The sequence below is a fragment of the Trachurus japonicus genome, chromosome 4, assembly GCF_045865225.1.
Source record: "Trachurus japonicus isolate A0001 chromosome 4, Traja_1.0".
NCBI classification, from domain to species: domain Eukaryota; kingdom Metazoa; phylum Chordata; class Actinopteri; order Carangiformes; family Carangidae; genus Trachurus; species Trachurus japonicus.
Genome location: NC_140910.1, coordinates 549853 through 562084, shown reverse-complemented (window position 1 = coordinate 562084; position 12232 = coordinate 549853). Strand labels below are relative to the sequence as shown.

At 42.9% G+C, this 12232-nt stretch overlaps 2 protein-coding genes across 2 annotated transcripts in view; both read right to left on the bottom strand.

The window, feature by feature from the left end:
- The window catches only part of LOC146988146 (putative HERC2-like protein 3), a 5408-nt gene extending 2680 nt beyond the window's left edge, over positions 1 to 2728 (bottom strand). Inside the window, exons 1-2 of the mRNA XM_085775308.1 lie at positions 2651 to 2728; positions 925 to 1119 (exon numbers count right to left, since the gene is read on the bottom strand). Coding sequence (XP_085631434.1) covers positions 925 to 1119; positions 2651 to 2728 — 273 coding nt within the window. The remainder of the gene's footprint in view (positions 1 to 924; positions 1120 to 2650) is intronic.
- A 5283-nt stretch (positions 2729 to 8011) lies between these two features.
- LOC146988145 (coxsackievirus and adenovirus receptor homolog) lies at positions 8012 to 11198 on the bottom strand. Its single transcript, XM_085775307.1, has 4 exons — positions 10136 to 11198; positions 9725 to 9865; positions 9283 to 9346; positions 8012 to 8165 (listed from the first exon to the last, which is right to left on the bottom strand). The coding sequence occupies exons 1-4, from the start codon at positions 11193 to 11195 to the stop codon at positions 8012 to 8014; spliced, it is 1419 nt and encodes a 472-aa protein (XP_085631433.1). The 5' UTR covers positions 11196 to 11198.
- Between the last annotated feature and the right edge of the window lie 1034 nt (positions 11199 to 12232).

The following is a 12232-nucleotide window of genomic DNA, read 5'->3' as shown; positions in this document are numbered from 1 at the left end:
TGGCAGGTGTGCTGGCAAGTACCCAGTGGAGCTGTCCCTTGGAAGGTGTGCTGGCAAGTACCCAGTGGAGCTGTCCCTTGGCAGATGTGCTGTCAAGTACCCAGTAGAGCTGTCCCTTGGCAGGTGTGCTGGCATGTACCCAGTGGAGCTGTCCCTTGGCAGATGTGCTGTCAAGTACCCAGTGGAGCTGTCCCTTGGCAGATGTGCTGGCATGTACCCAGTGGAGTTGTCCCTATGGAGGGGTGCTGGCATGTACCCAGTGGAGCTGTCCATAGGGAGGCGTGCTGGCATGTACCCAGTGGAGTTGTCCCTATGGAGGGGTGCTGTCAAGTACCCAGTGGAGCTGTCCCTTGTCAGCTGTGCTGGCAAGTACCCAGTGGAGCTGTCCCTTGGCAGATGTGCTGGCAAGTACCCAGTGGAGCTGTCCCTTGGCAGGTGTGCTGTCAAGTACCCAGTGGAGCTCTCCCTTGGCAGATGTGCTGGCAAGTACCCAGTGGAGCTGTCCCTTGGCAGGTGTGCTGGCATGTACCCAGGGGAGCTGTCCCTTGGCAGGTGTGCTGGCATGTACCCAGTGGAGTTGTCCCTATGGAGGGGTGCTGGCATGTACCCAGTGGAGCTGTCCATAGGGAGGCGTGCTTGCATGTACCCAGTGGAGTTGTCCCTATGGAGGGGTGCTGGCATGTACCCAGTGGAGCTGTCCCTATGGAGGGGTGCTGGCATGCACCCAGTGGAGCTGTCCCTATGGAGGTGTGCTGGCATGTACCCATGGGAGATGTCCCTAGAGAAGGTTGTTGGCACATACCTAGGGTTTGATTCCACTTGGTGTAATAGAGCAGGCCCAGAGTTAATGACAGATACCAGTGCCTTTAGGGCCCACCAGGCTAAATTGAATTCAACTGACCTGGAGCTCATCTCAGCCCTGACTGCTCCCATGTGTCTAGGATTATCCCCTGCCAGTGGCCCTGGCATGTAATGGAGGGTCTCATCCAGTGAAGCCTCTGGTGTGCAGTAAGGAGCCTGCTGGACCAGGCCCTCTGGGATACAAGTGCTCTGGCCATCTTGGGCTGCTTGAGTGCTGCCACTGCCCAGCTTGGCAGGAGGTGCTGGATTCCTTTCAGCCTGTGTTATAGAAGCCAAAAATGGACACGTGTTTTGATTTGGAACTGTAGGTTTTCTTTCCAACATTCAATCTGTCATTACCTGCTATATGTTCCATAGTCTATTTCATTTTTAATATGTAATAGATTGACATTTGGAGTCAAAAACCGTGGTTCCAAATATCAATTTCCACATCTTAATCTATTTGTGATGTGTAATAGACTGAAATTTGGAATTTAAAACCACAGTTCCAAATATCAATTTCACAACATGTTCAACTGCAAGAGAAAAGTGACATATAACTATATCCTATATGATCAGAAATCCATATAACAACCTACATATTTATAGACCGTGATATTACACAGTTAAATTATGAAAACTACACAGGTTTCAACCAGTTTAGCATATCAAAAATCCACATTCTAGAGAACTAATTTGACTGTTCTGTTCACCTGAAACAGGAAAGTGACATATAACTACATCCTATATGTTCAGAAATCCTTTAACCACCTATATATATATAGACAGTGATAATATACAATCAAATTCGTAAACTACACGTGGATTTCAACAGTTTAAACATATCAAAAATCTAGATTTTTGAGAGCTCACTTACCATGCGGTCACTGCTGCTGCCTTATCACCCTACTTCTTGTTACACCGGAAGTTCAACTCCCAAGTTTACAGAGTTCCAAATTTACATCCATTCTTCATATCTAATAGATTGAAATTTGGACTTTAATACTACAGTTCCAAATATCAACCTAGATCACCCCCACCCCCCTTACAAAAAAGTTAAGGGAGTTAATAAAAACTTTACAGACCTCACTCATCATGTGGCCCGCACTGCTGGCTTCTTATCCACCTACTTCCCCATCACACAGGAAGTCCAAATTTTGATCCACATACATGCATGATACAATAGATGGAAAACTGGATGTACATGTCTCTATTCTCCATGCTTCAGTTTGCTGGTCTGAATTTATTTACTTCCATAACAACAGGTATCCATGGATGTAAGTTTAGAAGCAGCTATAGACCTTGATGGGCCTGATTAATGAGACCTTTCTGTAGATGCCTTAGTTGAGGCTCCACAATCATTTTTGACCATGTGGACCCAGAGGAAGTGACCCAAAAGTGATGTCAATAGTCATGGGGTGGACTAACAATGACAAGATAATTTGGAAGTTAATGAATGGAAATTTGGAAGGGAAGTCTGATGTGCCTGTGAAGGACCTATAGGACCTGATGGACCTTTTGATTTTGGCAAAAGTGGAGCTTGGACATCAGACAATGAGCTACAGTCGTATTTATTACATATGAGAACAAATACTGGAAGGCCTTTTGGGGAAGGTTAGGCCCTTGCTGAAAGCCCTTTGGTTTAAAAAGTTATGGCCCTCTACATTTCAAAGGTCAACAGGTCACCAAGCAAAGTTATTCAGAGACAGTCACCAAGCATTCGTGAGTATTGTTGGCTCAGAGATGAGGAGGAGCCCTGCAACTACTTTTGACTAAAACCTGGCTTCCCACTAGAGCCCTGCCAGCCCACGGGGGCCTGCGGGTGACCTTGATGGGCCTGATTAATGAGACCTGTCTGTAGATGCCTTAGTTGAGGCTCCACAATCATTTTTGACCATGTGGACCCAGAAGAAGTGACCCAAAAGTGATGTCAAAAGTCATAGGGTGGACTCACAATGACAAGATTCATGAGCATCGACATCAGACAATGAGCTATAGACTTATTAGGGCCACGGGCCATCGCACCGGGCACTGACCGGGCGAAGCCGGGGCACTACTGTTATTGTGTGGATTTTTTCCTACTTATTCTTCTTCTTCATCTTCCGGACGACTTTCGGTTCGCTACTAGTCCTGCAACTCTTCGAGTTGCTGCACGTTATATAGTGCCACACGTTATATATCAAAACAAGCAGTTTGATCAGGATCGGTGTGGGCAAAAAAAAAGCGAAAAAGACCAATCATTGGAGTTTAACAAACGTCTACTGCTCAGGCATTCTTTCACCTAGAGACTTAATTTGAACTTTAAACAGTAGACACAAGTCTTGGGTATTGGCGTATTACTCCACGTTTTGATAGGTCATAGAGTTTTTTATCAATCCCTGATCAATGACCATTATCATTTTTGGAGAAATTATGAGATTATAATGGTTTTGTATTGCACGGAATGTTCGTGTCAGAGTGGGTGACATCTCTTTCCACACTCGGCCCGGCCACAATTTACACTCTACACACATAAGTTTTTCAGAAAATTGTAGACAAACTTGTTCTGTCTCTCACCATGTGCTTAAAATATCAGAGAGACTTACAGAATTTACAGAATCAGCCTCTGAGTGCGGCCACATCTGTCTCTGCTCCTCATTGACTCCAATACAAAGATTTTCTGAGAGAAGCAGAACGGACCGATGTTTTAAAACTGCCAGCGTCTCCTAAATATTTACTGTAGAAACACCAAATCGTACCAAATTTTTCAGGAAGTCCTTACAGCACCGATGATCTGTGTTTTGTTCTGATAGGAGTTACCGTTTTTGTCACAGTAAGCCTTTTGCGAGACCAGTGCAGAGGCAGAAAATCACTCTTTTTCTCCACGTTTCTGTCTGCCTCAGCCTGGGGGGCCCCTATCGCCGTGGTAACCTCTGTGATTCTCAGGCCAGAGCTCGTTAACTTCATAAACAATCCACCTGGCGCTTGTTTAAATGTTTGTAAACACATACAGCTACCCTCTGTAGCTCACCCTGAGGTTTCTCCGATTTTTCCCTGTTAAAAGGGTTTTCTATGGAGTTTTTCCTCAGTCGATGTGAGGGTCTAAGGGCAGAGGATGTTGTTATGATGCCATGTAAAGCCCTTTGAGACAAACTGTTTGTAAAAACGGGCTGTACAAATAAAATTGCCTTGCCTTGTCTTGCCTAAATCAGACTGACACAGGATGCAGCTCATAACATGTGTCAAGTCAGTCACACACACACACACACACACACACACACACACACACACACACACACACAAACACACACACACACACACACACACACACACACACACACACACACACACACACACACACACACACACAGGTAACCTAATGTGGTTACAGCTCCTCCATATCAGTGCTTATAGAAAGATGATCATGTGTCTGTCTGATCAGCTCTGTCTTGACCTTAAGATCGTGGGTTTGATTTCCATGTTGACAGAGATGGCAAAATCGGCCGTAGCTCCCGTGGCCCTCTCAAAATTTCCCAGAGGAAATTTTCTAGTTTATCATCATACACTTATTCTGTTAATGCAGTAGGTTGTAAGTTCAACTCCCACTCTTTGCATTTTTTTTTGCTGGGTGTCTGTTCATCCCCTGTATTTACTTGTTTTCTGTCATGACTCAACTGCTCTCTCTAATAAAGTAAGAGATCTACATTTATCTCTATAATATTCTCATCTACTGCCAAGCTCCACCATAGATTTGAATTTGGAGCCACTTTCATGTTCTCATCTACTGCCATGCTCCATCATAGATTTGAATTTGGAGGCACTTTCATATTCTCATCTACTGCCAAGCTCTACCATTGGAATTCATATCCTCACCTACTGTCAAGCTCTGCAACAGGGCCTCACCCCCAACAATGCATACACATCAATTTCACCACATGTCACAGTGCTGAGGTGGCTCAGTGGTTTAAGAGGATGCCTCTTATTCTCTCTATTATTGTCATTTTTTTGCTGGGTGTCTGTCCATCCCCTTTATTTACTTGTTTTCTGTCATGACTCAACTGCTCTCTCTAATAAAGTAAGAGATCTACATTTATCTCTATAATATTCTCATCTACTGCCCTGCTCCATCGTAGACTTGAATTTGGAGGCACTTTCATATTCTCATCTACTGCAGAGCTCCATCATAGACTTGAATTTGGAGGCACTTTCATATTCTCATCTACTGCCAAGCTTCATCATAGATTTGAATTTGGAGGCACTTTCATATTCTCATCTATTATCAAGTTCTACCATAGATTCTCACCCCCAATGATGTATATACATCAATTTGACAGCATGTCATGGTGCTGAGGTGGCTCAGTGGTTTAAGAGCATGTCACATATTCCACTGATGCAGGAGGTTGCAAGTTCAACTCCCACTCTGTGTGTTGTTTTTGCTGGGTGTCTGTTTACTGTTTTGATTTACTTGTTTTCTGTCATGCCTCCCCTGCCCACTCTAATAAAGGGAGAATTTACCTACATTTGCCTCCAAGACAAATATTTTGGTGATTGTAACTCTTTGGTGACATTTCCAATTTCTCATCCGTCATCGTTTCCAAAGTCTTGTCTGTGGAACAAGCTCAATCATAGATTAGAATTTGGTAGTACTCCCTACTTCTCATATAAAACAGCTTTCAAAGTCTCATCTATGGACCAAGCTGAGTCAGTGATTGGAATTTGGTGGCACTTCCAATTTCTCATCCATTATCATTTCCAAAGTCTCGTCTGTGGAACAAGCTCAATCATAGATTAGAATTTGGTAGTACTTCCAATTTCTCATTTAACATAGCTTTCAAAGTCTCATCTATGGACCTAGCTGAGTCAGAGATTGGAATTTGGTGGCACTTCCAATTTCTCATTCATCATCGATGCACACACACACACACACACACACACACAGGTAACCTAATGTGGTTACAGCTCCTCCATATCAGTGCTTCTAGAAAGATGATCATGTCTGTCTGATTAGCTCTGTCTTGACCTTAAGATCGTGGGTTTGATTCCCATGTTGACAGAGATGGCAAAACCGGCCGTAGCTCCCGTGGCCCCCTCAAAATTTCCCAGAGGAAATTTTCTAGTTTATCATCATATTCTCATCTGACCAAGCTCCACCATAGATTTGAATTTGGCGGCACTTACGTATTCTCGTCTACTGCCAAGCTCTACCATTGGAATTCATATCCTCACCTACTGTCAAGCTCTGCCACAGGGCCTCACCCCCAACAATGCATACACATCAATTTCACCACATGTCACAGTGCTGAGGTGGCTCAGTGGTTTAAGAGCATGCCTCCTATTCTCTTAATGCAGTAGGTTGTAAGTTCAACTCCCACACTTTGCATTTTTTTTTGCTGGGTGTCTGTTCATCCCTTTTATTTACTTGTTTTCTGTCATGACTCAACTGCTCTCTCTAATAAAGTAAGAGATCTACATTTATCTCTATAATATTCTCATCTACTGCCATGCTCCATCGTAGACTTGAATTTGGAGGCACTTTCATATTCTCATCTACTGCCAAGCTCCATCATAGACTTGAATTTGGAGGCACTTTCATATTCTCATCTACTGCCAAGCTTCATCATAGATTTGAATTTGGAGGCACTTTCATATTCTCATCTATTATCAAGCTCTACCATAGACCACCTGTATTCAACTGACACCTGTAACTCCCTAATGCAGTTTTTCAATGACAAAATCTCCATCATTCACCAACACTTAGATTCAGACTCACTTCCCTCTCTCCCACCTGCACTTCCTCTCCTCCCACCAGCACCTCTGCCACACTGTCAGCACTTCCCTAATTTCCAACTTCCCACTGACCTTCAAATCTATGACCTCATCCGTAAATCCAAACCCTCTACCTGTCAGCTTGACCCCCTTCCCACCACCCTTGTCAAATCTTGTCTCCCCTCTGTGCTTCCCCTCTTATCTGCCATCATTCACTCTTCACTCACCACCGGAACTGTTCCCTCGCCCCTCAAAACTGCAGCTATCACCCCTATCCTGAAAAAACCTGGCTTAGACCCCAACAACTACAATAATCTCCGCCCCATCTCCAACCTACCTTTCATATCCAAAATCCTTGAAAAAGTAGTCGCCACCCAATTACACACCCACTTAACTCAAAACTCCCTCTATGACCCTTTTCAATCTGGTTTCCGCCCCCGCCACAGCACAAAGTCTCGTTTCCAACCACAGCTCAATCATAGATTGGAATTTGGTAGCACTTCCACATTTTCATCAATAACTATGAACTTCCAAATTACTATCTTCAATTTCAGAATTTGTTTGAAAGTTTGACATTTTCAAATTGATATTTGAAGGACTTCATATATTGACACTGTAATATGTTTGACTCTTAACAATTCACAAAAGAAGCAGAAATAATTGCTTATGAACTTTTATTTACAGCTAAATGGTGTGTCATTCCAATTTCAACATTGAACTTTGACTTAGTGTCATAGAACAAGATGAAGCATTTCCGGTGCGGGAACATCAGGGCTGGGATGGCTTTACTGTGGTGAAGGATCAACCTCAGTGGTCTGCACTCCTTTGGTGTTTGGGCCTTGATGGTGTTTGTGTTTGAGCCATTTCTGTTTGAGTCGGGCCAACTTCCATGTCCTCGGGTGTCTCCTTGTCCTGGAGTGATTCTTTTCCCCGAGTTATGCTCATCCTCAGTCGCTTCCTTGCGAGAGAGCTCACTCACCGTGCTGTCACCCCTGTTGCCTTACTCCGCATTTTCAACTTCCTGTGACACAGGAAGTACAAATTTACATTTACAAAAACATTTTTGGATTTAGCACTTCCAGATTCACATCTATGACTCTATACTTCCACATTCCTGTCTAACATGTGAGAATTTGTAACTTGAAACTTTCAAATTGTGATTTAAAGAACATTTTGAATTTAGCACTTCCAGAATCTCATCTGACTATACACCTTCCTGTCTAACATGTAAGAATTTGTAACTCAAAATTTTCAAATTGTGATTCAGAAAATAAAGGAAACAGAAATCATACCTTTGGACTTTCATTTTCAGCTGAGTGGTGTATATTTCAACATTGAACACAATTTGAACTTTGATACAAAGAGTCTTAGAACAAGATCAACAGTTTGCTGCATTGGAAATGTGGACGAACAGGGTTGGGCTGGCTCATTGTGGTGAAGGATCATCCTTAGCAGTCTCCATGTCTCCCTGTCTTCGGTACAACGGTTTGTATGGTGGTGTTGGTGAATCAGGCCTCTTGACTTCCTCTTGCTTGGGTTGCTCTTTGCCCTTGGCTGGTTCTTTGCCCTTTGCCTCCCAGCTGGTTGAGAAGCGTAATCATCTCTTGTGTCAGTGTGGTCATACTGTTGCTGTATGAACATCCCTGGGGAAAATCAATACATGTGAATTTGTTGACGGAGCCGGTGAATCACAAAGCTTCTTTTGGAAGCATGTCCACCAACAAGGTAAAGTAGCATATGTTATACAATATGTATTATATTATATTTACTGTGACAGAAAACTACTACGGAAAATGAAGGTGCAAACAGCATATCCTGCTACTGTGATGTACTTGTTGATCAGTAACTGCCATAATTCTCTCAGGTGTATTTAACCACAGCTGTAAGGTTACACATAGGTTCAAAACTTCTGCTAACTGCTGCGTCGCAGAACTGCTGCAGTGCATTAAAGGAATAGTTCACCCTAGAAACAAAATTCAAGGAAGGAAGGAAGACAGGAAAGGAGGGAGGAAGGGAGGAGGGAAGGAAGGTGGGAAGGAGGGAAGGCAGGAGAGAAGAAAGCGGGTGAGTCCATAATGACTGAATTTTGTTTCTAGGGTGAACTATTCCTTGAACATTTATTTTTGTATGCATTTAACTGTGATATAAAAACAATTAGTTAAACCGACAACAAACAAAAAAATTCTCTGATATGTATAAAAACAAATGTGCAAATTAACTACTGCTGTTAAATGAACTATTTACGCCTTGATTTTAGGAACCTTAATGCTTAATGCTCTCAGCTTCTGTTTTGCAGCTTGGAGTTTTTCCTTTGTCCACATCTTCCTCTTCTTTCTTTAATAAATCTATAAAAAAAAAAAAAAAGATGAAATAAAGGTTGGTGGGGGTGATTCCTATAGATATGTGTGTGTGCCCAAAGACAGTCCTAAGGCATCGATAAGAGGAATCGCTAAACTCAGAAAAATATGATGTTGATGGATTGAGCCAGTTCTCAACTTGAACTGGTTCTGGTTAAAAAAGTCATACTGTGTTTTCTAAGTTGTGTGTGAATTGAGTTTCATCAAACCCTAAAGTACCAGTAATTGTAGGAATAGTGGACATCCTGAAACCAACAATGTCTGTATGAGACTATAAAATAACCCACTGAAACAGGTTATTGTTCAAATACCTTTGCTTGGCTGTGATGAGGCATCAGACCCATGGTCCTCCTCTGCATGTGACCTCTTGATGGGTTTGGTCTTCTTCACAGGACTTGACCCTCCTTGAAAACATAAAGATGCAATGTTAGAAAAGCTCATTTAAAGAACTGCATCTTAGAAGACTTTTAAGGAAACCACATTTATATCATTCAAGTTTTTTCTCCAGGTATGATGAGGATATTGATTTGTGTATCTTGCATTGAATCAGAACGTGTCATTATATATAAACACAACAAAATTACAGAAACTGTCCCTGGTGCAGACAATGAATTAAAGTTGAGTTAAAAGTTAAATAGACAAGTTCGAGCACAGCTTAAAACCAATAAATGGCAGAATAAAAGTACTCTGATATTAAAAGAAAAGTTCATAATAAAAAATAATAAAAAATTGTGTATTGAATGGAATGTTACACCCACTGAAACAGGTTATTGTTCAAATACCTTTGCTTGGCTGTGATGAGGCATCAGACTCCTGGTCCTCTTCTGCATATGACCACTTGATGGGTTTTGTCTTCACAAGACTTGATCCTCCTTTGCTTGGCTGTGATGAGGTATCAGACTCTGTCCAGGTCCTTGATGTACCTGTAGGCAAACAGATTGACAGTATAATTTTATGAAAAGCTGGCCAGATCCATGTACCATAAGAAAGCAAGTAGTGTGCACATTAGGGAAAGAACTCTGTGAAACAGGTTATTGTTGAAGGAATAGTTCACTCAAATAATCAGTTACTATGGATTCACCCTCATGCTAATGAGAAATCAGGTGTAGTTTTTTATTCTTCAAATGGTGCCGTGGGGAGAACATCCCTCAGCATTTATCCATATAAAGGGCTGAGACCAATCATAAACCAACCATGTCTCTCGAACTCCTCCGATGGGGGAATCTTGGCGTGCTGGGGCTTCATCTCCATGTACTCGGACTCTGGCTTCATCTCCATGAACTTGGGCTGGGGCTTCATCCTGTTGTACTTATGCAGGTTGGACATCGAGCCCAGGGAGGAGGGCTGGCTGCCCACATTGAAGCTGCTCGCCGTCGAAATGCGTCTCTTAGGAGGAGGCACATCCTCTCTTATCTCATTGCTGGTTTCCTTCTCGTACTTCTTCCTGTGACGGGCACGCCAATAGCAGAAGAGGACGATGGCAATAATGATGAGGATCAGTAGTACAGCAATTATGGCTCCTGCGATGATGCGTCCAGTGTTGGGAGATGGTGTCACATTGAGATACAGTACACATTGCTCAGTGCCAACGCGGTTTCTGACAGTGCAGAGATAGGTGCCAGATGCACTGGTAGATGCGTCCCTCACGTTAAGGGTGCCTCCCACAGGATCCATCACAGCAGAGGCGGGCAGCAGCTTGTTGTCACTGGTCCTCTCCCAGCTGTATTGCAGGGTGTTGGTGCTTTCCATAGATAAGCACTTCAGCACAATGTCTTTGCCCTCGTGTGTGGGGCCTTCGGCATAGCACCTGGGCTTGGATGGTTTCAGCATGACTTTCAGCAGAAACCTCCTGCTGTCGACACCAGGAACCTTCTTCACCCTAACGTGGTAGGTGCCCGAGTCCGACAATTTCAGCTCTGTCAGATTGATGGAGGCGTCGCCGTGCTTGGGAAAAGCAGAGCTGAAATGGATTCGACCCTTCATGGGGGCATAATAGTCTTCATAGGCCCTGTCACCCGCGTACAGGATCAATGTGTTGTCCTCTTTCTGTCTGTCAGAGGCCAGAAGGTTCCATTCAATAAACAGTGGCCCAGAATCTTCAGGAGCCAGACTGAACTGGCAATCCAGCTTCACACTCTGACCGCAGGCCTTCTCTATGGATGTCGGCCCTGTAGTTGTAATCTCCAGACCAGAGGCCAAACCTGCAAAGAGGCTTAACAGTACACAGCAGAACCGGCCTATCGAAAGATCCATTCCTGATCCTATTCCACCACTTCTTCTGCAAAACATTTTCTGGGAAAAAAAAGGTTCGGAGATATCAGAGAGAAGCAGTCAGAAAGATCATTCATAGTTTTCAGTGACGACCCACTCAGTCGGAGGGCATCGGTTAAACAACATGAACAGAAACTGTACAGAGCAATAAAGGCTGTTAATTTCCCCATTTATCAACCCAAGAATACTTTGACTGTTTTTCCCCCCACTGAAAACAGTCCCTGTCTGGAGAGTCCCTCGTCTGAAAAAAGCCCAGATAAAAGCTTTAAAAGTGCAGTTGTCATTTGGGAGGTGAAGACAGGGTTTTCCCTATCATTATAACCATAGATATTAGGGGTGTCAACGTTTACAATTTTTTCTACACATACATGTGGCTGTTAAACATTACTGTTAATACAACCCTCATTTATACAAACTCTTTATCTTGTCTTTCTCACCTGTGCATTCAAAGCCATCAACATTGGTTGCAAAACCTGGGCCATCATCCTGCAAGTACAAATGACAGTCAAAAAAAAAAAGTCAACCTTCAAGGTCCAACATTAGAAAATTCATGGTTCAGTCTGATAAAATATAGTGATGCTGTGCATAATTTGCAGACCACAATGGTCGGATTTATAATTTATAATATTATATTTTTATTATATTATCTAAAATCTGATGCAGTTGAAGTGCGCTACAGCATGAAAAAGTGGTGAAAGAAATGCAACAGGCTCGCTGCCCCTGCTGTGGTCCGTTTAGTCAGTCTGACTCGCTGCTAATTGAATGGTTTTTAAATGGAAACTGCAGCATGACACAATAAAACATTTTATTCTTTCATATTAAACCAAAGACGTGGATTGCCTGCTAACGCTCATTTCCACACTCGACTTTTCAGCACATGCATTAGCTAAAATGCTTGCTAGCTAAGGCTAGGTTAGCTAAACATTTTGGTGAAGCTACAACGTCGCTGCGACACATGTTGTGACACATATGCGAACCTACAATATGTAATGTTATTCAAGTAAGACATATTTAACAGC

Excerpts from the sequence above, each read along its gene's own strand:
- LOC146988145 (XM_085775307.1), bottom strand. The coding sequence starts at position 11,195 with ATGGATCTTTCGATAGGCCGGTTCTGCTGTGTACTGTTAAGCCTCTTT. Across the intron at positions 9,347-9,724 it reads CTCATCACAGCCAAGCAAAG|GAGGGTCAAGTCCTGTGAAG; the intron begins GTATTTGAACAA and ends TATGTTTTCAAG. Across the intron at positions 8,166-9,282 it reads CATGCAGAGGAGGACCATGG|CTGGGAGGCAAAGGGCAAAG; the intron begins GTCTGATGCCTC and ends CTTCTCAACCAG.